Raw genomic sequence first — 22437 nt, forward strand, 5'->3', positions numbered from 1 at the left:
TAGACTTATTTACCCTACATATCTGCAACTTTGTACCCTGTGACCTACATCTCCCCATTTCCTCCCTGTTCCCTCTCTCCACCTCTGATAACCACTGCTTTATACTTTGTTTCTATGTATTTTACTTTTTTTAACTCCTTTGCTTTTGCTTTTTTTTTTTTTTTTTGAGGTAGAGTCTCACTCTGTCACCCAGGCTGGAATGCAATGGCATGATCTCAGCTCACTGCAACCTCTGCCTCCCGGGTTTAAACAATCCTCCCGAGCTGGGACTACAGGCATGTTCCACTCTGCCTGGCTGATTTTTTTGTATTTTCAGTAGAGACAGGGTTTCACCATGTTGGCCAGACTAGAACTCCTAGCATTTTTAATTTGCCTCTTTTTTTGACTCATCATTTGTTTGGTTGCTATAATCCTTTGACTAGTTTCTACGGTTCTGACAAAGTTGATTCTGACAATGTTTGCTCACTCTGTGTGTATTCGCATGAGTGTGCATGTTTTTTGTGGAGGGATGGACCCTTGCAGTTATTTATTGTGCCATTTTGACTAATGTCACTGACCCTCAGACTTTAGGCCAGCAATTTCAACAAAGTAGTCACCATTCCCCTGAAATCCCTCTCCCCTTTGATGCCACACCTACCTATACTATGCCTATTGCTAATATTAGGTGATCCCCAGCACCTTCTTTCCCTGTTCCTGGGCTACATGTGCTATAATCATTGGAGAAAGTTATTAGTGTGGTGCAAAAGTGATTGCGGGTTTTCCCTTTGAAGGTAATGGCAAAATCCGCAATCACTTTCGCACCAGCCAATGCAAAACTGGATGGACTCCATGAATGGTGTGTGTCAACCAAGCTTGGCCAATTCCTCCTCACTGCTTCCACACTCATTTATTGATGACTTGTCAGTTTCCTAGCAAATTCCTCATAGCAGCTTTTACATGTCTCATCCGTCTTCCTCTAGATTCTATGAGATCTACTTCTCTTAGAACAACTTTGAGAAAAACATAAGCGAAATATTCCAACTTCTTCCCCTTTACCCTCTAAATGTTTTGAGATCTTTAACCTTATTCTTTTCAGTCGCAAAAGAAAAGGAGAACCACATCTACCCAAGACTAACCTCTTCACTTATGCTCCTAAGCCCACCCTGGCTTCCACCTCAGAAATGACACCATTTTGAATACTCCCTTTCACCATATCTTAAGTTTTTTCTTTTTCTCCCAGCTGCTTCCCTTTGCTCCAAATTTGCTCAGGACTCTGTTACCCTAAAGAGTAACTTCCATTTGTCCTACCTTCTCAATATCCTGACTATGTTTCTCCTCCCTTCTCTTTAAATTCTCTTGAGAAATCAGCCCCTACTCTCTTTCATACTGCATTTGCCTCCTGTGGAGCTAACACAGCTTGCTATATTCCTGTTAGCTATAGATGGGCCTAAGCTAGTCCCTCAGGTTAGAAACCCCAAAGTTCCTTGACTTTTCTCTCTTTCTCAGAATCTGCTTAGTTCTACCTCTCTCCTCTCTTTCCTAAGACACTGCTCTCTTTATACTTTGCCAATTTTCAAAAATACTTCATGTTTTTTAATACCTTCCAAACTAACCCTCCACTAATCAGGTAACCCTTAAAAACTTCTCTATTCTAATCCCAATCTACTTAACATTCACTGAGTTCCCTGGACCAGGTTATGGGGAAATACAATGCTGACTAAGATATTATTTGAGTTCCCCAAAACACATCATACAGTAGATGAAACTTGTAAACAAATGTACCCCAAATGTCTGCTGTCTTGACATCCTCACCAGTGGATGGGCAAGACCTCAGCATCACCTTCATGTTGCAAGGAGTTCTCCAGTGACTTATGAGAGTCTCAAAGGAAAGCTTCCCATGAGTCCCCAAAGCAGCCTACGAGTTGTAGCCAACATGAGGCATCTTTCCCATTCTTAATCTCCTTTTCTGGTTCTAGTCCTCCACACAGGATGCCAGCAGAGCCATTTAGATGCCCTGCCTATTCCAAGAACATCAATGTCCATGCCAAGGGTGCTGGTCCCAGATGCTCCCAAAGCATCAGTGTTGATTCCTGGCAGAGCAGAGAAAAGGACCTCCATGTGCCCTCTGGGCCACACCACAACACCTTGGCCCTGAAGCAGCTCTGCTCCTGTCCAAAGTCTCACGCAGGGTCTTTTAAACATTTTCAGTAGCATCTGACCTTCACTGTCCCTAAGCATATTGTCTCAAATCTAGTTTTGCTTTGGTTTGGTTTTGGGTCTGTGGGGAACTATTCCTACCATCTCATCCATCCTGTGCTCCTTCTCCCTTTGCTTCACCACAAACTCCTTTCTCCCCTTCCCCATGTACCAATGCAAAACCCCCATAAATATAAGAGGCAAACAGATATTTTAGCTCATCCTTGAAGGATAAATAGGAGCTTACCATGTAGGAAAGATGAAGAAAGGCATTTTAAGCAGAGGGAAAAGCAGTGCAAAAAAAAAAAAAAAAAAGCAAGGCATTATTGGAAGAATTACAAATAATTAAGTAATGGAGAACTCATAGCTTTTATTCAAGACTTTGCTACAGTGTCATCTCCCGTGAACTGTTCCCTGACAACTCCCAACTCTTCCCAGTTCATGATTCTCTAAATTTTTGCTCCCATGGAGCACATATCTCTAACAAGTCAACATTTATTGAGCTAGAAATTGTGTGCTAAGTTCTAGGAATATAGAAATAATAATCAGAATCCCTGACCTCAAGATTATGGAAAAGAAAAGAAAATAATCTTGTAATTATAACAAAGAGAAAGAACTGCTTGCAATTGCATGTGTAACTGCAATAGTGATACGAGGGCAATGCAGAGGCAAGCCTTACACTAGCTCAATGCCCAACCCACCACATCAGAACTAACTACTCATTTACCTGTCAGGCTCCTCTATCAGATGATGGACCCAGAGGACTGACAGTATCTTATATTCCCAGTTTCCAGTCCAGAAACTGGTACATAAAACAGACCTAATAAATATGCCATGGTTCCTAAGGTTTTACTAATTGAATTAGCATGGAAGTTAGCAAATATTAGAATATTTGAACACCAGAATGAATAAACAAACAAACAAATAAATAAATTTCTGTGCTTGTCTTTGCAGATTGGCTCTGTTTTGGGGCACTCCTTTAATGCCTAGACAGGCTACCACTCTGCCTTAGCCTTGACTTTCTTCTTGTAAGCAGCATAAATATCAGCCATAGATAAAATCTTGTTATATAAACTAATTATTTCAATCTATAAAATCAATGGAACTTAAACAAGTGTTCCAGGCAAGGGAAGAACAGCTCCTGGTGAGTCCTTAGGCCACTGAGTAAGCCCAGACTCCCTACCAAAAGGAACTGAGCTTTAACATTCTAGACAGAAAACCTCCAAGAGATGGAATGGAGATATGTCCATTCACTCAATAAATATTCATGGGATGCTTACTATGTGCCAGGTGCTGTTCAAGAATGTTCACAATAGTAGACAAAACAGACAAAAATCTTTGTCTCCATAGAGATTACATTCTAGTGGAGAGGTGAGAAAATAAACAAAAACAAAGATGTAAATTATAAAGTATACTAGATGGTAAGTACTAGATGGTAAATCCAAAGGCAGCTGGATGTGCAAGGGTGGATGGGGGCTGATGGTGCAAAAAGAGTGGTCACACTTCTTTAAATTCTCTGAGCAGGAATGTTTGCATTAATGACTTTATAGAGGCAAAAGAGTGAGCTGCATGGATACTTGGAGAAAGTACATTCCAGACAGAAAGGATTGCAAATGCAAAAGCCCTGGCCTGTTCAAGGAATAGCCAAGGGGGCTGGAGCAAAGTGAACAAGGGGGAGAATATAGGAATTAGGTCAAAGAAAGAGAAATGGCCAGATCATTTTGGTCCTCATAGACCATAGACATGATTTTGTTTTGCTCTGCTTTTGTTACTGTTTTAACTTTTTAAACTGAAATACAAAGAGAAAAACTATACGAATCTTAAATGTCAGCTCAATGAATTATCATAAAATGAACAAATCTGTGTAGCCAAATACAGATCTAGAGATAGGACAATATCAGTATTCCGGGATCCTTCCTTTATACTCCCTCCTATTCACCACCTCTCCCTCCTCAAAGGTAACCACTCTCTTGACTTCTGACAGCATAGATTTGTCTGTTTATCAACTTTAAATAAATAGAATCATATAATTGTATTCTCTGGTATCTGGACATTCTGCTCAAAATGTTGCTTGTGGTATTCACCCATGTGATTCAGAGGAAAGAGGAATAAAGATGACAAATAACAGTGTGTTAAAATGCTGATGGGAAAGATGTTTATGACAGCAATGTTCATGTGCCTGGAACCCATATGACAATTCATGAAAGAGAGAGGAAGTGCAAGCTCACCCAGGAGCTGAGCACTAGGACTCCAAGAGACATTTCCTTCCCTATTCAGCTCCTCCTATAAGAAATAAGAAACCCTCAGAAATGACAACTTTCCATGCTCATGGATTGGAAGAATCAACATCGTTAAAATGGCCATACCACACAAAGCAATTTCTAGATTCAATGCTATTCCTATCAAACTACCAATGTCATTCTTCACAGAATTAGAAAAACCATTCTAAAATTCATATGGAACCAAAAAAAGAGCCCAAATAGTCAAAGCAATTCTAAGCAAAAACAAAAAATCCAGAGACATCACACTATCTGACTTTGAACCATACCATAAGACTATAGTAACCAAAACAGCATGGTACTGGTACACAAACAGACACATAGACAACTGGAAGAGAACAAAAAACTCAGAAATAAAGCCACAACCTTACAACCATCTGATTTTTGACAAGGCCAACAAAAGCGAGCAATGGGGAAAGGACTCCCTGTTCAATAAATGGTGCTGGATAACTGGCTAGCCATATGCAGAAGATTGAAACTGGACCCTTACCTTTAACCATATACAAAAATTAACTCAAGATGGATCAAATATTTAAATGTAAAACCTCAAGCTATAAAAATCCTAGAAAAAAAATAGGAAATACCCTTCTTGACATTGGCCTTGGCAAAGAATTTTTGGCTAGGTCCCCAAAAGCAATTGCAACAAAAACGAAAATTGACAAGTGGAACCTAAGTAAACTATAGAGCTTCTGCACAGCAAAAGAAACTATCATTACCGTAAACAGACATCTTACAGAATGAGAGAAAATATTTGCAAACTATGTATCCAACAAAAGGTCTAATATCCAGAATCTACAAGGAGCTTAAACCAATAAGCAAAAAGACGAATAACCCCATTAAAAAATGGGCAAAGGACATGAACAGGCACTTCTTAAATGAAGATATACAAGCACTCAGCAAACATGAAAAAATGCTCAGCATCAGTAATCATCAGAGAAATCCAAATCAAAACCACAATGAAATACTATCTCACACCAGTCAGAATGGCTATTATTAAAAAGTCAAAAAAAAAAAGAACACAATAGATGCTGGTTTGGTTTTTGATATGGTTTGATTATGTCCCCACCCAAATCTCATCTTGAACTGTAGAGCTCCCATTATTCCCACATGTCATGGGAGGGACCCGGTAGGAGGTAATTGAATCTGGGGGTAGGTCTTTCCTGTGCTATTCTCATGATAGTGAATAAGTCTCATGAGTTCTGATGGTTTTATAAAGGGGAGTTCCCCTGCACATGTCCTCTTTGCCTGCCACCATGTAAGACGTGACTTTGCTCCTCCTTCACCTTCCACCATGCTTGTGAGTGCCATGGCCTCCCCAGCCATGTGGAACTGTGAGTCAATTAAACATCTTTCCTTTATAAATTACTAGTCTTGAGTATGTCTTTATCAGCAGTGTGAAAATGGACAAATAACAGTTTTTTGACTTTTTAATAATAGCCATTCTGTCAGAATGACAGCTGGAAGAGAACAGAAAATTCGGAATACACTAATACACTTTTTTGTATTTTTGTATAGCCATATGCAGAAGATTGAAACTGGACCCTTCATTCTTTCAGAATGGCATTATTAAAAGTCAAAAAATAAAAAAAAAAAAACAGGTGCTAGGTCCCACTTGGTGAGGTTGCAGAGAAAAGGAAACAGTTATACACTGTTATTGGGAAATATAAATTTTCACTGTGGAAAGCAGTTTGGAGATTTTTCAAAGAACTTAAAACAGAGCTACCATTCAACCCAGCAATCCCATTACTGGGTATATAGCCAAAGGAAAATAGATCATTATACCAAAAAGACACATGCACTTGTATGTTCATACTATGCTATTCATAATAGCAAAGACACAGAATCAACCTAGGTTCCAATCAATGATGGATTGGATAAAGAAAATTTGGTATATATACACCATGGAATACTAACCAGCCATAAAAAAGAATTAAATCATGTCTTTTGCAGTAACATGGGTGGAGCTGGAGGCCATAATCCTAGCAAACCAACACAGGAACAGAAAACCAAATATACATGCTCTCACTTATAAGTGGGAGCTAAACACTGAGCACACATGGACATAAATATGGGATTAATAGACGCTGTGGACTACTAGAGGGGGAAGGAAGGGAACAGGTAATGGGTTGAATAACTACCTATTAGTTAATATGCCCACTATCTGGGTGTGATATACCCATGTAACAAACCTGCACATGTACCCCCATTTCTAAAATAAAAGTTGAAATTTTTAAGAAAAAGAAGCAAGAGATCCTGAGAAGGTTGAGGTAATGGTTATAGTTATTCATTCATTGACCCGCTAGAACATTTCCACAGACTCTACTGTGTGTCAGACATGGTGCTGAGTACTGACATGCAAGGCTAATTAAGGCGTGGTCAGTTAGACAAACAGGTGAACAAAACTACAAAATAGTGTAATAATTGCTAAGAATTTGGGAAAGGATGCTAAGGAAGCATCTTCTTTAAGAATCATTGTGACCATTTCACCGTTTTTGCTTAAACATTGATAGTTCTGAATAAGTTCACAAGAATGTGGCCATCATGTGTTACTTTGAAATTATATTTATTATTTCTATATGTATCCATTTTGTCTCCTCAATAACTAAACTATAATCTTTCTGAGAGAGTTAAAAAAAAATCTTCTGGTATCATGAAGACAGCACAAAGTCACTGGAGTCAGAAGACCTGGGTTTGAATCCTGACTCTGCTATTCTTTAGCTGTGCAACCCTGGGAAAATTAGTTAACTTTTCTGTAGCTCAGTTCCTTTATCTATAAATGGAAGTAATAATATCCATCCTGCCTGCCTCACAGACTGTAGTCAGCATCAATGAAATAATATATAAGAAGAACTGACTATCCTATAAATCCCTGATATTAGTCCCTGTTACCAGCCTTCTAAGTTGCACAAGCCTACTATGTTGGACACACAGTAGGTAATCAGTAAATATCAGGCTTTAATTATGCTTTATTAGCAAAGACTTGCAGTTTTTGGAGTCTATAGTTTCCTGTCCCCCTCAACCTAATGTCCAAGGAATTCAGAGGCTAGGATCACAAAGTATAGTTATGACCTAGGAGTGACCAGCCAGTGTAGGACCCAGCATGGACTGGGCCAGTTTCATCTAGACTAGCTGCCTACTAACCAAGAGTGGCTGACATTTTGCTGGAGGTGAAGCTCTGGGACTGTGATTATTCATTTAGAAACATCTCCTTACCCTTTCCTACTCTGTCATATCTCTGAGTTTTGGTATCAGAGAGCTCTAACAAACTGGCAGAGTTAGGTGAAAGGGTGCAGGACTTGGCAGGGAGATGGTTAGGAACATTTTTTAAACCTTTCCTTCTGTGTTTACAGGGAATGTAGTTTCACAAAGCAGCTCAACCCCATTGGTGGTCAACGGGATTCTGGGGGAGTCAGTAACTCTTCCCCTGGAGTTTCCTGCAGGAGAGAAGGTCAACTCCATCACTTGGCTTTTCAATGAAACATCTCTTGCCTTCATAGTACCCCATGAAACCAAAAGTCCAGAAATCCACGTGACTAATCCGAAACAGGGAAAGCGACTGAACTTCACCCAGTCCTACTCCCTGCAACTCAGCAACCTGAAGATGGAAGACACAGGCTCTTACAGAGCCCAGATAGCCACAGAGACCTCTGTAAAGCTGTCCAGTTACACTCTGAGGATATTAAGTAAGTCAAAATATGGGGTTTAATTCCATATGGACTGAAAAATATACATGTATTTCAATCCTATGTGACTTCAAATGTGCACTGTCGCCTAGTGGCAAAGAATATGGCATTTGGAGTCATTGAGTCAGTGTCAACACAATGACACTGCAAAGCCAGTTAATGACAGAGCTGAAGACAGAGCCTAAGTCTTGTGTCCCAGCCCAGAATTACTTTACTCCGATAAAATGGTCTTCTTCAACCAGAAATGTAGCAGAAGTAATGGAAGTCAAATATTTATGATAGTGTTGCCTTGTGCACTACATGTATTTGCCATGTAATTCTCACAAAGACTCCATGAGGTAGGTACAGACCTTATACCCTTGAGGCACAGCCTCAGTCACAGTGATTTGCCTACAAGTCACAGAGATAGTAGTGGTAGCACTTCCCACATAACTACCTGCCATGACACCTCCCTTTTCACAAAGGCTAGTCTGACCCAGTAGAGTGGTCAGTGTACAGAACAGTGGTCTACCTAGAAAGTTATCTGCAAAGATAGGCTGATCATGAGAAACATCCTTTCTGTCAAGGTTATTTAATTTTTAACAATATTTTCCCCCGATGGCTCATATTAATCACCAGTCAACAATCTGCCTTCCCAAGATTAAAAAGAATGAAAATGTTATCAACATAAAATTATGGAAACTATAATGAGATTTCTTATGAGTCAATATCAGAAAAATACCTCTCTAACAATCAGTGATATTCAGAGATGCCATTAATGGCTTTAGAATAATCACTTAGCAGGATATTCAAGCATTAAATTGGCAATCAGACCAGAAAACATTAAAGGCCACGGAAATTCCGTAATTTTTATCCACTTGAGGGCCTGTAGTTTCTAAAATTCACTCAGAGTCCTTTGGGTTAAGACATGGTACTCAAAAAAGCACTGTTAAAATAAAATGTCTCCACAGACAGATTACATGTTAACTTTTAGTATCCCCTGAATATCTGGTAGGTTTATCGTGTTAGATTAGTCAAAATCATGTTCTTGAAGAATAGAACACCAAACAGGTAAATGTAATGGGAAAGAGGTGATGTCTGGAAAACTTCTATACAAGCGATTCTAACTAAAAAGGAAAAATCACCCTGGGGCAATGTATTACTTTCCTGAGGCTGCTGAAATAGAAATACCATAAATTAGGTGGCGTAACAGAAATTCATATTCTCTCACAGTTCTGGAGGCCAGAAGTCCAAAATCACAGTGTGGGCAGGGCTGTGCTCCCTCTGGAGGCTGTAGCGGGCAATCTGCTCTTTGCCTCTCCCAGCTTCTGGTTGCTGTCAACACTCCTTGGTTTTCTTTGGCTTGTGGCTACATCACACCAATCTCTACCTCCATAGTCAGGTTGCCTCCTTCTTTTCTGTCTGTCTCAAACATCCTTTTGCTTTTCTCTTATGGGAACATTTGTCATTGGGTTTGGGGACTATCCAGGTTATACTGGATAATGTCATATAACTTAATTCCATCTGCAAAGACCCTTTTTTTCCAATGAGGTAATATTCAGATTCTGGGAATTAGGACACAGACAGATCTTTTCTGAGGTCATTATTCAACCCACTACAGGCAGAATCACCCTGGGTGACCAGTAATTATCAAGGCAGTGTAGGACACTGGAGAGAAGAGAGACTCATCCAATGGAAAGCCTGAAATGGGTACCAGGCTTCATCACATTTGCTGAGATAATGTTCCTCTAACATTGTTGAGAAGACCAGGTATGACTTATCTTGTGACAGCCACCCTCTTGAGGCTCAATGCTGATCTCTTTCAGGGCTTTTTAGAGTGCCATCTCCTTCAAAGTCACATACACAGAGAACTGTGTAAGCTACACCAGGTAGTTTTACAATAATGCAAAGGAATTTCAAGGTATAAGTTATATAGGTTTGATTTTTAACATTGATCAATCTCTTGGTATGTGCCAGGATATGAATGGCAAAGATTTGATTTTATGGGCCAATACCAATTAATTGGGAGTGACTGCTAACATGGTTTGGCTCTGTGTCCCCACCCAAATCTCATCTCGAATTGTAATCCCTACATGTCAAGGGAGGGACCTGGTGGGTGGTGATTTGATCATGTGGGAGGTTTCCCCCATGCTGTTCTCATGATAGTGAGCTCTCATGAAAGCTGATGGTATTAAGCATGGCACTTCCTTGCCCTTTCTCTCCCTCTCCTGCTGCCATGGAAGACGTGACTTGCTTCCCCTTGCCCTTCCGTCATGGTTGTTAAGTTTCCTGAGGCCTCCCCAGCCATGTAGAACTGTGAGTCAATTAAACCTCTTTTGTTTATAAAGTACCTAGTCTTGAGTAGTATCTTTATAGTATCGTGAAAACAAACTAATACAACTGCCTAGAGTTCAGTGTTAAGAAAATCTTGAAGCCATGATAGGTTTATTAATTGAGTCAACAATATTTGATAGACATGGATAACGTCCAAGGCACTGTTATAGGCACCTGGAATACATCAGTGAGAAAAACAGACAAAGATCACTGTCCGCATGGTGCAGACATTCTGGAAGGGAAGTAGAGGAAGGTAACAAGCAATTCACATAACATATAAACAAGTGATACACCATGTAAGAAAGCCCTGAATGGTATGAACAAAGGAGAGATTAGAACAGCATAAGAAGCATCAAGAGTGCCAGGGAGCAGGGGACAATTTTAAAAGAAGTGATCAGAACAGGCTTCATTGAAAAGATGACATTTGAGCCAAGACCTGTTGGAAGTGAGGAAGTGTGCCATGCAGATAACTGGAAGACACACCATCCAGCATAGATAGCAAGATCCCCTGTGCCTAGACTACTCAAGAAACACCAAGGAGGCCAAACGTCCAGGAGCAGAGTAAGGGGGAGGTAATAGAAAATGAGGCCAGAAAGGAAACAGGGGCCACATCGCAAAAGGACTGAGAGCCATCACAAAGACTTTGGCATCTACTCTCAGTGACACTGAAAACCATCAGAAGGTTTTGCAAACAAGTAATATGATTTGACTTACTTGTCTAAAGGATTCCTTTGGCTGATCTGTTGAGAGTAGAGTTCAAGGGGGAAGGGTAGAAGCCAATGGGCCAATTAGGAGACCATTGCAATAGTCCAAACAAGAGTTGATGCTAGCTTGGATCAGGGTGGTAGCAGTGGAGATGGTGAGAAGTGGTTGCATTTTGGACATATGTTGAAGGTAAAGCCACCAGGATTTCCTGATGTGGGAGTATGAGATGAAGATATGAATCAGCGATAACTCCAGGGGTTTTGGCCTCAGTGATAGGAAGGATGCAGTTGTCAACAAGTCAGATGGGTAAAACTGCAGGTTGAGAAGGTTTGGGAGAGAAAAACAGGAGTCCTTCAGACTATACCAAGTTTGAGATATACTTACACACTTACATACCTGTGGAAATGTCCTTACATATTCATTAAGTGGAAAAAGGTAACAAGATGGATTTTTTTTTCAGTTCAGCCATCAACACTGGATGAGGGAGATGTGATTTTCATGCCAAATATTTGCCATCCCTGTACTAGGCACTGTCTCATTTATTCCTCAAAATTACCTGAGAAGTGGGTATTATTACCTGGTCTTACAGATAAGGAAACTGAGGCTTGGATATAGCAATAATTTGTCCGTGGTCATGTAGCCAGTAAATTACAAAATTCAGGTCTTGACTCCAAATCCAACACTTTTCCCATACATGAATACTCTGTTCTGGCAAGATTTCAGTACAGATACTCCACAACCCCTACTCAATTAAGCTTAAAGTACTACTCGGTCTCTTCTAATCAGAGAATTGGAGTCATTCTCTTCCTGGTTGGGTCATCTTTACTTCAAACCTCAGGCCAAGGCTGAGTCAGTGGCCTTTTCTGTCTTGCTCCCATGTTCCCATTGGTTCACAGTTACATCTTACTAAGCAATATTTCCTGGTCTTTGCTCTCAGAAATACCTGCATCACATGTCATCTCACATGCCTAGATACGCCGCACTTCTTTGCTCCCCAGAATTGCTTGCTTGCTCTCTCAGCTTATTCACTTCTTCCTTCCCCACTTCTTTGGTTCTCAGCATTTTCCTTTCTGTCTTGCTGACCTTCTACATCTGAGTCTCTTTCTCACTATTGGAGCCAGCTTTAGATACAATAGGAACCAGGATCCCCATAGATTCAAATTCCCCAAGGAAGTGATGCTTCCATCTTCCACCCCAATTAGGTAATTCTGATAGCAGAGGAAACAGGACTCTTCCACCTGGTCTCTTGGCTTCTCACATCACTGAGTTGCCCTCAGAGTTCTTGGCTTGGTCTCCAAATTGTCTTTACACAGGGGCAGAGTGTAAGGACTAGAAGGGACCCCAGGGATAAACTGGAGACCAGAAATATAAAATGACCACCCCAAAACTACCCAACTAGTTGATGGAAACCTCAGTCTCTCCCTTCCCACTTCTTCTGCTGACTATCCTGCCCCATACTGAGGTCCTGCATCATTTGGTCATCCCAGACCTTGCTACCATCAATTAGGCAATATAAGCAGAGTCATTTACAGAGTCTACAGACCATAACATACAGCAAAGGTGAAATACAAAACATTGAGGTGAAGGATATTTTTCACAGGGGGCTGAGCCAAGACATTTGTCCTTAATCTGGATCTTTTTTTTTTCTGCAAACAGGACAACTGAGGAACATACAAGTTACCAATCACAGTCAGCTATTTCAGAATAGGACCTGTGAGCTCCATCTGACTTGCTCTGTGGAGGATGCAGATGACAATGTCTCATTCAGATGGGAGGCCTTGGGAAACACACTTTCAAGTCAGCCAAACCTCACTGTCTCCTGGGACCCCAGGATTTCCAGTGAACAGGACTACACCTGCATAGCAGAGAATGCTGTCAGTAATTTATCCTTCTCTCTCTCTGCCCAGAAGCTTTGCGGAGGTAACAGCCTGCCTCAGGTCTGAGAGCCTTGAGCAGCTATGGGGTTTAACGCGTCCTCACATCCTAAATAATTTCCAATACAGTGGCCCAGTGGGAGGCAGAAAATGCTGCTGGGAGGGGACAGATGCCCTCTGGAGCTCTGCATCTCTCAGTACTCCCAGAGGACTCTCCTTCCTTCCTCTCCATTCCCCAACCCCTCGTCCAACCTACTCAGAACCCAAAATCAAAGGCCTGGGAATGTAGGATTGCTTTCTCCCCCTAACTCCACTGGGCCCCACCCTCCCCTGCCTGCCACATAGGACTCCCACCCAAGAGCCTCCGGCTATAGACAAACTTACCTAGTCCCCAAAGATGGCCTAGAAGAGGCTCCACAGAGGCTCCAAGAACAGTGGGCCTCACTTGATGTGTCTCAAATGTCATTTCTTTTTTCTCTTTTCAGATGTTAAAATTCAATATACAGATACCAAAATGATTCTGTTTACGGTTTCTGGGATATGCATAGTCTTCGGTTTCATCATACTGCTGTTACTTGTTTTGAGGAAAAGAAGAGGCAGGTTTCCTTTCTTCCTACTTGTCTCTTCTCCAAGGTTCCAGTGATTGAGAGTTTGGGGCCTCTGATTCCCAAGGATCTCTTGTGGAAGACAGGAGGAGGGAGGGAGGCTGCAAACCCTGGCTCAGCTAGTCCACTGAGATAATCCCTGGGTGTGATCTTGCACCTGCTAATATCCTGAGAGAAATGTCCTACTGGGAAAAGTGGGACCCTGTCTCAGGGCTGCTTGCCCTTCCTTTTGGGTCCCCTCCCACCACATCCCAACACTCACGGGGTTAGGGGTGAAATGCCTCTCCCACTGCTGTCACACATTTCAATTTTCTGGTTTTATTTTTCAGATTCCCTATCTTTGTCTACTCAGCGAACACAGGGCCCCGGTGAGCATTCAGACTCTTAACTCTCCATCATAAAGCAGATGGGAAGAGCCAAATGGAAGAGAGAGGGGGATGGCAGAGGGCTGGATAATGACAGAGGAAGGAGTCAGAATGTCATTACTCAGACCACATGCTGTGAGGGGAGATGATCTGTAATCATGGGTCCTACATGGTTCACAGGCATAGGCATGTGAACCGGTCACTCACACAGTTTCTCTTGGTGATATCAGGTTCATTCACCACCCTGCTGATGGAGAAACTAAGTCCCAGTGAAAGGGATCATCCCTTGTCACCCAGCAAGTCCAGGGCACAGGCAGGATTAGAGCATCCAAGGCACAAAACCAAACTGTCTGACTGCATCATTACTGTTCAGCCAGGGTCTGGACAATGGATAGACACAGTGGGAAGAGAAAACATGATATAGAAACACAAACACAGGCTCTGGACTCAGATTGGCTTTGGGTCTCATTTCATGCATGAGTGATGCATGACATCACTTGCAGAGGCAAAGGCATAAGGTTTGAAGTCAGAAGACATGCATTTGAGTTCCTGTTTCATCACTGTCTGTATGGCTTTGCACAAGTCAGTTAAGTTTTCTGAGCCTCCAGTTCCTCATCTCCAAAATAATCAAATCCGCTATAGAGACCTCTGAAAAGCTTAATAATATCCCGTATGTGAAATAACTGGCTCCATTATGTTTGCCAATGAGGTGTCTTTAGCCCTTCCATAGGCAGGGCTATTTGGTCCCAGGAGCTTCCTGACCCACATGTGAAGCCTGAGGGAGACTCTGAAGCTTTAGGGGACCTCAACACCACCTCCTACCCCAAGAGATGTGGTCAGAAATAGACCACATGACTGAGAAGGTTCACCCAGAGCTCCAAAGACTGTCAAGAATGAATGATCCCTCAGGAAAGGAGATGCTTCAAACACCTGCCTATCTGGGGACACAGTGTGCTCTGGGGAGGGCGAAGTCCTGGGAGAGAAGTCCCAGAGTCCTTGTGCCATTGACTGTGCCTTCCTATGTTAACAGCAGAGTCTGCAGGGAGCCTAGAGTATGTTTCAGTGTCTCCAACAAACAACACTGTGTATGCTTCAGTCACTCATTCAAACAGGGTGAGTCCTTTCAGCTTTATATGCCATTGTTGTCAGTTTTACAGCCATTGTTCACAAACTTGTCACCATAACCATCTGACTGAACAAATGACCACTGAGGGGAGGAGAAGACAGCCACAGCGACAGGGGCTGCAAAGTTATGTGCTAGACCACTCTGGTGTCTGCCTTTCTCACCCTTAAGGGAATGTTTATTCATACCCTGCCTTACACGGTTCTCCAACTGCTTGATGCATCAGTAAGTCTTGTCCCTTCAGCTTAATTACAAGCTGACTGAAAGTACAAATTATGTCTTCCTCTCTCTTGCCCTATATCCTAGCATAATGATCAGTAAATACTTGCTGAATGGGTCAGAGTTCCACTAAGTTTGAAAGTTTCCTATGGACATAGTTCCATAGCAGGTGGCTGACTTCTCACTCTGCATGTAGGGGTCTTAGGAGAGCTCAGAAGTAGTCTCTCAAGAGGGGAAGGGGGCACAGTAGAGGCCACTAAACCATGAGCAATGGTTCACCCCTCCCCTCTCATCTAGCTGCATAACAGGATGGCCTTGGTCAAGCATCAGCAACTCATCTGTCATGCATCAGCAACTCCCCACCACCCCTAAATAAAGGACCTGCAGGTGGCACGTCTCTAAATAATACCATACGTTTTGAGAGGCCAGTTTTCGGAAAAATAAGCCAGGAAAGCTTAGCATTTTCCAAATGATGTAAGCAATGATCTAGCTAGAAATCTTGGATTCCCTTCACCTATATTTGCAAAGTATGCTCCTTGATGACAGGAAGGAAAAAGGGGTACTCTCACTTGCTCAGACATTTCTATTGCCTTTGCAAATTCCTCCCGAAAACAAGTCAACTCACACTCTGACAAATCAAAAAACTAATTCCCCACAAATTTGTTAGCTTTCTCTTTAGCAAAAAGAAAAAAAAATGTGCTTTGGAGTGTTTGAGGTCTTTTTGGTTTTTTTTGTTTGTTTGTTTTTTGGTTTTTGGTTTTTTTTTTTTTTTGAGACAGAGTGTCACTCTGTCACCAAGGGTGGAGTGCAGTAGCACAATCACAGCTCACTGCAGCCTCAACCTCCTCATGCTCAGGTGATCCTTTTACCTCGGCCTCCCAAGTAGCTGCGACTACAGGCGAGCACCATCACATCAGGATAATTTTTCTACTTTTTGTAGAGACAGGGTTTCACCATGTTGCCCAGGCTGGTCTCAAACTTCTGCGCTCAAGTGATCCGCCTGCCTCGTCCTCCCAAAGTGTTGGGATTACAGGCATGAGCCACTGTGCCCAGTAGAGATCTTGATAATTCTCTAAATACTTCTTCATTAATTTAAAGTGTCAAAATCTTTGAGTAGGTTCTTTGAGGGCCGTAGGGACTTCTGCTATTATTTCTGTAATGTGCATTCCAGGCAGAGCCATTCTTAAGGCGAAGTGTTCCTATTCTACCAATTCCCCATGCTTGAGAAGACCCCAATGACATGATGACAAGGCAGTTAGAATTATAGCAAAAGATGGAGCAGGCAAAATGGGTAGTTTCAGTCATAGCTAGTAAAAATTTGAGACAAAACATATAATAAACTATCTGGTATATAAGTTTTTTCTTAAAAATGGAGGAAGGAAAGTAGAGCTGGACAAAGGACAAGAATACTTCCTTCCCTTCATACAGCAAGGCTGCCTTTCTCTGGCTCTTGAGCCCATTGGTTTGCTGCAGTGTTGCTGTTCTGTTTGGGGCTCAGGAAATGCCACTAAATCCTCACAAGTTTGATAGCTAGTCGTGCTTGGTCTTCCACTGAACATTCCCCGGCCTTCCTCTGGAAGAACTTTGACATATTCTCTTTTTTGTCACACAGTCTTTCCTAAGAATATATCTATGCATTAATCTCTTTGTCTCTGTGTAAGCCAAATTGGTATGATTCTTTTTACAGGAAACAGAAATCTGGACACCTAGAGAAAATGATACTATCACAATTTACTCCACAATTAATCATTCCAAAGAGGTAAGCCCACGATTGCTCCATGTTTTTATATTCTTATCTCTCTCCACAGACCTATGATTTTTCAAATAAAGTAAAAATAAAAGGGTCATTTTACAGATGCACAAACAGCAGCAGCATGCGGAAAGTCTCAGGACATCACCAAAACATAATCAAGAAGTTATTTTGTATTAGGATCACCATGCATAACTGAGTTTTCAAATTACATGTTTTTAAATTTAATCCTGCCCTATGCTATCAATATCTCTATTATCTGCCTCTCTGTAGTCTCCAGTCCTCTCTCTGTAGTTATGAGGGGTGGGCTGAGGTTCCAGTTCCAATTAACCTACCTCATCTTCCTCTTTTTCCCACAGAGTAAACCCACCTTTTCCAGGGCAACTGCCCTTGACAATGTCGTGTAAGTTGCTGAAAGGCCTCAGAGGAATTCAGGAATGACACGTCTTCTGATCCCATGAGACAGAACAAAGAACAGGAAGCTTGGTTCCTGTTGTTCCTGGCAACAGAATTTGAATATCTAGAATAGGATGATCGCCTCCAGTCCTTCGGATTTAAACCTGCCTACCTGAGTCAAACACCTAAGGATAACATCATTTCCAGCATGTGGTTCAAATAATATTTTCCAATCCACTTCAGGCCAAAACATGCTAAAGATAACACACCAGCACATTGACTCTCTCTTTGATAACTAAGCAAATGGAATTATGGTTGACAGAGAGTTTATGATCCAGAAGACAACCACTTCTCTCCTTTTAGAAAGCAGCAGGATTGACTTATTGAGAAATAATGCAGTGTGTTGGTTACATGTGTAGTCTCTGGAGTTGGATGGGCCCATCCTGATACAAGTTGAGCATCCCTTGTCTGAAATGCTTGGGATTAGAAATGTTTCGGATTTCAATTTTTTTTCAGATTTTGGAATATTTGCATTATATTTAGTGGTTGAGTATCCAAATCCAAAAATCCAAAATTCAAAATGCTCCAATAAGCATTTCCCTTGAGTTTCATTCATGTCGATGCAGTGCTCAAAATCTCAGATTTTGGAGCATTTTGGATATTGGATTTTTGGATTTGGGATGCTCAACTTGTACAATGTTTATTAGACACATCTCCTGGGACATACTGCCTAACCTTTTGGAGCCTTAGTCTCCCAGACTGAAAAAGGAAGAGGATGGTATTACATCAGCTCCATTGTTTGAGCCAAGAATCTAAGTCATCCCTGACTCCAGTGTCTTTGTCACCAGGCCCTTTGGACTCTACCTCAGAAATATTTCTTGGACCTTCCACTTCTCCTCCAACTCCTTGACCACCATCCTGTATCCAACCATCACCACCTCTAACCTGAATCCTACCTTAAGATCAGAACAGTTGTCCTCACTTTTGTTCTTGTCCCTCTCCAACCCACTCTCCACAAGACGGCCAGAATAATGTTTTTAATATAAATTGGATCCTTCAGTTTCCTGCTTAAAACCCTGCAGGTTTCCCAATGCACTCAGAAAGAAATCCAGTTTCCATGGCCCTGGGTGGTCTGGCCCACCTCCAGCCTCAGCTAGCATTACCCTTCTGACACTCTCTATGTAGCCTCCCTGATCTTCTTTCAGCTCCTCTATTAAAGGAAAAGTTCTTTATGTTAATTATTTACATCTTCCTGCAGGCCCTTCCTCTGCCTGCTGGGGTCCTCCTATTCTTTAGGTTTAATTTTAAATATGTCACCTCCTAAGAGAAACCTTCCCAGGCCACTGTATCTAAAATGAATCTTCTAGGCTGGGCATGGTGGCTCACACCTGTAATCCCAGTACTTTGGGAGGCCAAGGGGGGAGATCACTTGAGGTCAGGAGTTCAAGACCAGCCTGGCCAACTTGGTGAAACCCCGTCTTTACTAAAAATACAAAAAAATTAGCCAGGCGTGGTGGTGCACCCCTAAAATCCCAGCTACTTGAGAGACTGAGGCAGGAGAATCACTTGAACCCAGGAGGTGGAGGTTCCAGTGAGCCAAAATCATGCCAATGTATTCCAGTCTGGGTGACAGAGTGAGACTCTGTCTCAAAAAATAAATAAATAAAATAAAATAAAATAGATCTTATTATTCTGTTACACCTTCTATGTCATTTATCATATCATTAAATATTTATTTTTACTTTTTTAACATCTATTTCTCCCACTATACCCTAAGCTCTTCAGAAACAGAGACAATAACTGTTTTGTTTATCACCGTAACCCTAGCACCTAACACAGTATCTATATAGCATATAGCAAGTGTTCAAAAAAGTTTTTTAATAAATAAATGAATATGTAATGGGGTTTTGTGAAAATGAAATAAGACAATACACCTGGAGTCCTTAGCATAGCTCTCAGCCACATAAAGGAGCTCAATAAATGTCAGTCAGCATTGTTGGTATAATTACTGATATAATTAGTATAAATTAATAATAGTAAAAATGAATTATTACTGAATTACACAGAATCATCTCACAAACCTTCAGCACAACAAGACATGTGACAGAGATCAGCTCTCAAGACCACAAGATTCAAAGGGAAGGGGTTGGAGAGTTGGAATGGGGAAAAACTGAAATAGTGGCTGAAAAGAATAGAAAAAAACAAAGCTCATCAAAGTTAATTAATCTCAAATACCAGCCATCAATTACAGTATTAGTCAGTGGAGTAGGACAAGATAGGGAAGCTTAATCAAGAAGAAGGAAGAGTTTCCAAGGAATAGGTTCTGGGTTCATGGAGACTTCAAAGAAAAGAGTAAAAAGAGGGTTACTGCCATGTTCGTGCAACATGACCTGAAGCTCAGGAAATCTCACTGGGCAGGTAAGAGAGTGCTTTCCTTTCAAGGGGACCCCCCCAAAAAATATATATATATATATATATTAAGCTTTTTTGTGTGTGTGGAAACTTTGAAGAATTCCAAGGTTCTTCAGAGAGGGAAAAGGAATAATCTGTAAAGTCAGTGCAGATAGAAAAATATTTGCAACATCTAGGGTGCCCAAAACCAGCAAGAAAATTAGGGGATGTGTCATGGAAGGCACAACTAATCCATCTAGAGCAGGAAATCTACCAGAATCTACCCTGAATCTGGACTGCACTGGGGAGGATCACAAACAAAACAAAAACTAAGGGCGTATCTATGGATATCTAAGAGGTGAGTAAGAAAAGAACTCATAAGAAAGCTAAGCTCACTTGTCCTTATAGACCAGCTACTAAAACATAGAATTCCTGATTGTTATATTTCTTTCAATCTCTTCAACCTTCTCCCTTTTTATCATAAATACCACACTCTCTTCTCTTGGCTTCTGTGACACTACATTCCACGAGTTTTACTCCTTCCTTCCTAGCTGCTTCTCAGGCTCTTTGCAGATCCACTGCCTCCTCCACAGGACCAGTAAAGACTGAAGCTAAGGCTCACATGTGGGTCCCATTCACTTCTCCATCTAAGTACTCTTCTTATCTGATGTCAGCCATTCCTATTGCCTTAATAGCCTTTATAAGCTAATGGTTCCCAAACACATCTTTAGTCCTGACCTCCTGGCTTACCTCATTAACTGCCTACTTGGCATCGCCATTTGCATATCTGGTAGATATATCAAAGTTTTTTAAAAAATAAAAACTCTTGGGCAGATGTGGTGGCTCATGCCTGTAATCCCAGCACTTTGGGAGGCCGAGGCAGGTGGCTCACTTGAAGTCAGGAGTTCGAGACCAGTCTGGCCAACATGGTGAAACCCGGTCTCTACTAAAAATACAAAAATTAGCCGGGTGTGATGTTGGGTGCCTGTAATCCCAGGTACTCAGGAGGCTGAGGCAGGAGAATCACTTGAAACCAGGAGGCAGAGGTTGCAGTGAGCCAAGATCATGCCACTGCACTCCAGCCTGGGCAACAGAGTGAGACTCTGTCAAAAAAAAAATCAAACCTCTTGATTTCTCTTATCAAGCCTTTTCTTCTACTATGCTTTTTCATATCAGTAAATGGTATCATTGTTATGGGACACTCTTGAACAGATCTCCTTTACAAAACTGAAAACTACCCAGTACTCACCATATAACTAATCATTTTTGTTTTCTTGTGGGAAACAAATGGATTTAATCAACAAAAACCTAATCTATTGTTCTAAAGTTAAATACATTAAGACCCAGATGCCCCATTCCTAAAAGATGAATCATGCATTTTGCAAGCAAGGAAGAAAACATGCAATGCTTATAAAATTCCTACCAAAAAACAAACTTTCTTTGCCCAGGCTTTCTTTGTTCTTTAATATTTTTATTGTAGAATTGAGGAAATGGTAGCCCCATTAAACTACTTTGAATAAGGTAAGATGGCTGTGATTGGCTATCCTGGAAAGGTAATAAAAGGGAACAAAAATACTCTTCCCACTCTGCCAGCCCCCAGTCATTCCCACTAGGAGGTCACAAAGTGTTGACAAGGCCTACAAGACCCCTACTCACATCTCTACTCCTTCTTTCACAGCATTCCAGCCACACTGTTCTTTATTCAGCTCCTAGAATAATCCAGACTCTCCTTCCTACTTCTGTGCCTTATGGATACTGGGACCACATCCCTATAAGGCAACAATTAGCTGGTGCTGAGTAGCCTCTGTTCCATTCTAAATGGGGCTTGCACTTCACATTTCACTCCTGGCCTGCCCTGCCTGCTTCACTCACTTAAGATACCTACCTAGTACTGAAAAGAGTTAAGTTTTCAACCTCTTACCTACACCATGAAGCTTTGCCCCACATCATGTTGGTCAAAAGAGCACATTAACTAGTCCCAAAATAACAATGTCTGATCTCACTTGTCCACACCCCATCCCACCCTCAAGCCAACACCTGAACCCCGTGTAGCTTTAGGACACTTATTTGAAGCTTTCATCATTTAGCCTCCCTCAGGGTTCAGTGTATACTTTGATATGAGGAAGCAGGGCCACAGCTAGATGCAGAACAGAGAGAAGGCTACCCTGTCCAAGGTCACTGGATAGACATTTCACCCTGAGTTTCAAGTTGATGAAAAGAATGGGCTAAGAAGTGACTTCTCAAATGGGGAGGGAGCAAGTCTGACCCCCTGAATTTCCCCTTCCCAGATGCCATCTAAAAGCACTCCCTGTGGGAAGAAAGGAAGGGGACATCATCACTGACCTTTTACTACCAGATGACTAGAATGGCCACATCCAAAGCTTTTGCTTCCTCACCCCTAGCCCACTCTTCTGAAGCTGCATTCTTGAAGGATACCAACCTCTAGAGGCAGGGATCTTTTCTCTGCATTCTGGTGCTCTCTGCAGCATTTGACATTACACAATCCCCCCATCACCCTTGAGGTTTCCCTCCTTTTAATGCCCATTAAGTCACCTCATC

The 22437-nt window shown here is 41.6% G+C and overlaps 1 protein-coding gene across 2 annotated transcripts in view; it reads left to right on the forward strand.

Annotated features, from left to right (window-relative positions):
• Window positions 1–19933, forward strand: part of SLAMF6 (SLAM family member 6) — a 39344-nt gene extending 19411 nt beyond the window's left edge. The window contains exons 2-8 of one of the 2 annotated variants that reach the window (XM_063595680.1): window positions 7805–8137; window positions 12812–13075; window positions 13515–13625; window positions 13964–14002; window positions 15030–15112; window positions 17029–17100; window positions 17451–19933. In XM_063595680.1, the coding sequence (XP_063451750.1) occupies window positions 7805–8137; window positions 12812–13075; window positions 13515–13625; window positions 13964–14002; window positions 15030–15112; window positions 17029–17100; window positions 17451–17498 (950 nt within the window). In that variant the 3' untranslated portion in view covers window positions 17499–19933. The remainder of the gene's footprint in view (window positions 1–7804; window positions 8138–12811; window positions 13076–13514; window positions 13626–13963; window positions 14003–15029; window positions 15113–17028; window positions 17101–17450) is intronic. The other variant, XM_063595681.1, reaches the window with a different exon arrangement.
• Window positions 19934–22437: the final 2504 nt, after the last annotated feature.

This window comes from Pan paniscus, chromosome 1 (genome assembly GCF_029289425.2).
Source record: "Pan paniscus chromosome 1, NHGRI_mPanPan1-v2.0_pri, whole genome shotgun sequence".
NCBI classification, from domain to species: Eukaryota; Metazoa; Chordata; class Mammalia; order Primates; family Hominidae; genus Pan; species Pan paniscus.